Source organism: Cryptomeria japonica, chromosome 10 (genome assembly GCF_030272615.1).
Source record: "Cryptomeria japonica chromosome 10, Sugi_1.0, whole genome shotgun sequence".
Lineage (NCBI taxonomy): Eukaryota > Viridiplantae > Streptophyta > Pinopsida > Cupressales > Cupressaceae > Cryptomeria > Cryptomeria japonica.
This window is the reverse complement of record NC_081414.1, coordinates 285,773,161-285,776,405: the sequence shown is the minus strand read 5'-3', so window position 1 is coordinate 285,776,405 and position 3,245 is coordinate 285,773,161. Positions and strand designations below refer to the sequence as shown.

General features: G+C 39.0%; 1 protein-coding gene across 1 annotated transcript; it reads left to right on the top strand.

Annotated features, from left to right (window-relative positions):
• Positions 1-606: 606 nt before the first annotated feature.
• Positions 607-2,078, top strand: LOC131055543 (7-deoxyloganetin glucosyltransferase-like). The gene is made up of 3 exons (XM_057990010.2): positions 607-1,213; positions 1,333-1,467; positions 1,516-2,078. Exons 1-3 carry the CDS (start codon positions 607-609, stop codon positions 2,076-2,078), a joined length of 1,305 nt encoding a protein of 434 aa, XP_057845993.2.
• Positions 2,079-3,245: the final 1,167 nt, after the last annotated feature.

Genomic DNA, 3,245 nt, shown 5'->3' with positions numbered 1-3,245 from the left:
TGCGCCCTTGGTCTCCTTGTGCTGTGCAGCGGAACGCTTGAATTTGTGACATTGCTTAACCACGTCCTATGGATTCTATAAGTCTAGTGGTTATATCGGATTGTAACAGATATACTTTTGTCATTTTCAAAAACCTTCAAAAGAATCAAGCCATTCATACTCGAAAGGGCTTATTGATTCCCTTGCAGGTTTTCGAAATTGACAAAAGTACATCTTTATCACCAGCTGGAACAACATAAAAATAATGTTATACAGGCTAACCAAAATATAAATTAGGCTGCTCTATAATGTCGAATGAAAAAAATTCTCTATAAACTTATTTTACTTCTAATAATGTGCAAGTCGGTAAGATGCTTGGGTTTAGTGGACTGCAACTGTATTGACATTAAACACAGCTCTGTCATTCGTACCGTTTACCTCGTGAGCTTGTTACGTTTTGTCAATTGGAGGTGGTCTTCTTTGCTGTTCGAGAATTCTTTTTTATTGCTACTCCAAATTTTATTTCTATTATATCCGCTTTCATTCATTTGCTTTCATGTATAGACACAATCAATGAATCCAATCGAGAGATAGAGCCGAGTCTATGATTCGTAGTAAGAAAGCGAGATGGTTCAAGTTGCAGGAGAAAAGCCTCATGCAATGCTTGTGCCTTTTCCACTGCAAGGCCATATCAGTCCCATGATGCAGCTGGCGCAGAAGCTCGTTTCTCATGGATTTATCGTTACATTCGTCAACAATGAGTCCAATCATTATCTCATAATGGAAGCGCAGAAGAAGATGGAATTGACAAATGCAAATCCAGAAGAAATCAGAATGGTATCACTACCGAACAACCTCCCGCAAGAGGTGCCGCAGGACGACGTTCTGAAACTGTTGGACTCGTCGATTCAAACGCTCGCATGCTCTCTGCAAAAACTTATTCAAGATATCAACGAGAAAGAAGCGCGTAAGGTCACTTGTTTAATTTTCGACCTGGCTTTTTTTTTCATCAAGGAGGTAGCCAAGCATTTCGATATTCCATACGCTATTTTTTCGCCGGTCTCTGTTGCGACCGCTGCCACCTGCCACATGCTTTCAACATTGATCTCTTCAGGGATCCTTTCTCTCAACGGTACATCCTCTTCTCAACTTGTACGCTTCAAGCTTTACTTTTCACAGATTCTCGATCTGCAACTAATTAGTGAGGTAATTTGTGGTGGCAGGCACTACACAGGTGAATAAGACGATCAACGATCTTCCCTCCATGCCGCCATTGCATTCCACATAGTTTGCGTGGATGCTCGGGACCGAAGATGAAAATTCAATAGACATTCCAATCAGCTTTGGCTACAGAGAAACAAGTTCGGGAGGATATCATTATTTTTAACTATTCCTACGATCTGGAAGCTGCTGTTATCAAGGAATATCTGGAGAAAGGAGTAGCTGTGTGTCCAATAGGTCCTCTCATTTGTCCACAAACGAGAGCCGGTGCGTTGTGGGGAGGATGCGAAGTGCTTGGATTGGTTGCATAAACAGCGTCCACCGTCTGTCCTCTACGTGTCATTTGGGAGCACGGAAATCTTAAACGAAATGCAATTGATAGAGCTGTGCGCTCTGATATTAAGGCTGTCATGTTTCCTCCGGGATTCGTAGAGCGCGTGGGGGATCGCGGAAGTCTCGTTTCGTGGGCTCCACAGCTTTCGGTTTTATCGCATCCTTCGATTGTCTGTTTTATTACTCATTGTGGATGGATTTCAACAGTGGAGAGCATTAGCATGGGCGTGCCCATGCTTTGTTGGCCTCACTTGATGCACCAGTTCCTGAACTGCTCATACATTGTTAATCACTGGAAAATTGGGTTTGGATTGGCGAGGAATGCTCAAGGTATAGTTGAAAAGGAGGTGCTTCAGAAGGCAGTGGAGAAACTCTTGATTGAGAACGAGTGCGTTGAAATGAAGAAAAAAGTATTAATGCTGAAGAACAACGTCAGGGTTTCTGTAAGAGAAAAGGGCTCTTCCTGCATTAACTATAACCGATTTCTAGAGGCTATGAAAAGCAATCTTGAATACAGAGAAATTGTTAGAAGGTTCTGTGGATAAAAACAAATTTATTACACTTCGCCGACAGCATCGGCATCGACAAATATTTCTAACATTTTTTTTTTGCTTTTTTGGTTAAACAATTCTATTAAAGTGTGACTCAATCCTGACTGCTGTCATCAAATTCTATAAAATTGAAATCTGCAATTGTATTTGGTATGACAACTAGTGAGGCTGATTCTCAAATTTAGTTAAGCGTGTGGTTTTCACCTCGATGATATAATGTATAGGGGTGGCCAAACATAGGTCTTACAATAATATAGCATAATATTCTGTTGCATCCATTCATGCATCGTAAGATTTGCTAAAGACGACAACCCAAATATAAATAAATATGGCTTTTGTCCCTTCTGGAGATGTAGCAGACGTTTAATTTTTTTCCGCTTTATTACTTTCTATTTCTATGAACATATTTATTTAGATCCTAGGGTAAAACTCGCTTAACGTAGGTAAGTTGTGTTAGTGGCTGTTCAAAAAGAGTCAGTTGAATTTGAAAGTTGCAGTGTAGATGCGCGTGTAAATGCGGAATAGTTTGTGGTTTTTTAAAGATAATCTTTCTTTAAACACAGCCTGAAGTATTAAAGAATATATCTGATAAAACCGATGAGATCTGTCTGTTACATCTTATCCTTTCATCCCTCGGCTTGAACGCTAACTTTGTCTTTAATTTGTATCGATTGATGCTCATCGATCAGCAATTTAAACTGATTCCGTTGCCATTTGTAGCTTATTGATAGTGACATAACAATAAGACAACCATTGCTCGGACTTCTATAGGTTCTCAATATCATCTCCATTACATTAATATATACATTTATTTTATGGGTCCGATTGCCGTCCTTTAACAATGTCCTTACATAAAACTAGGTATACATTCGTTAGCACATACATAAGATGAATACAAATGATTGTAAATTATATCCACTATCTTCAAAATCATGCAAATATAGCTTGCATCTTGCACCAAATCTAGATGTCTTTGTCATATTTTTTTATCACATAATAGGCTTGTGGATTTGAGAGATTGGATAGGCCATTGATGACATTGGATTGCTTCTCTAGGGTAATCATATCATCCAAGAACAATTATTGACATACACAATTTAACATTAACCCATAAACAAATTCACTTCATTTATCCAATACATTCCTATTAGTTTCCCAAAA

Bases quoted from the DNA above. Each gene is read 5' to 3' on its own strand.
- LOC131055543 (XM_057990010.2), top strand. From the start codon at position 607: ATGGTTCAAGTTGCAGGAGAAAAGCCTCATGCAATGCTTGTGCCTTTT. The intron at 1,214-1,332 runs GTGAATAAGACG...CTTTGGCTACAG, and splicing joins TGGTGGCAGGCACTACACAG to AGAAACAAGTTCGGGAGGAT. The intron at 1,468-1,515 runs GTGCGTTGTGGG...TTGCATAAACAG, and splicing joins TTGTCCACAAACGAGAGCCG to CGTCCACCGTCTGTCCTCTA.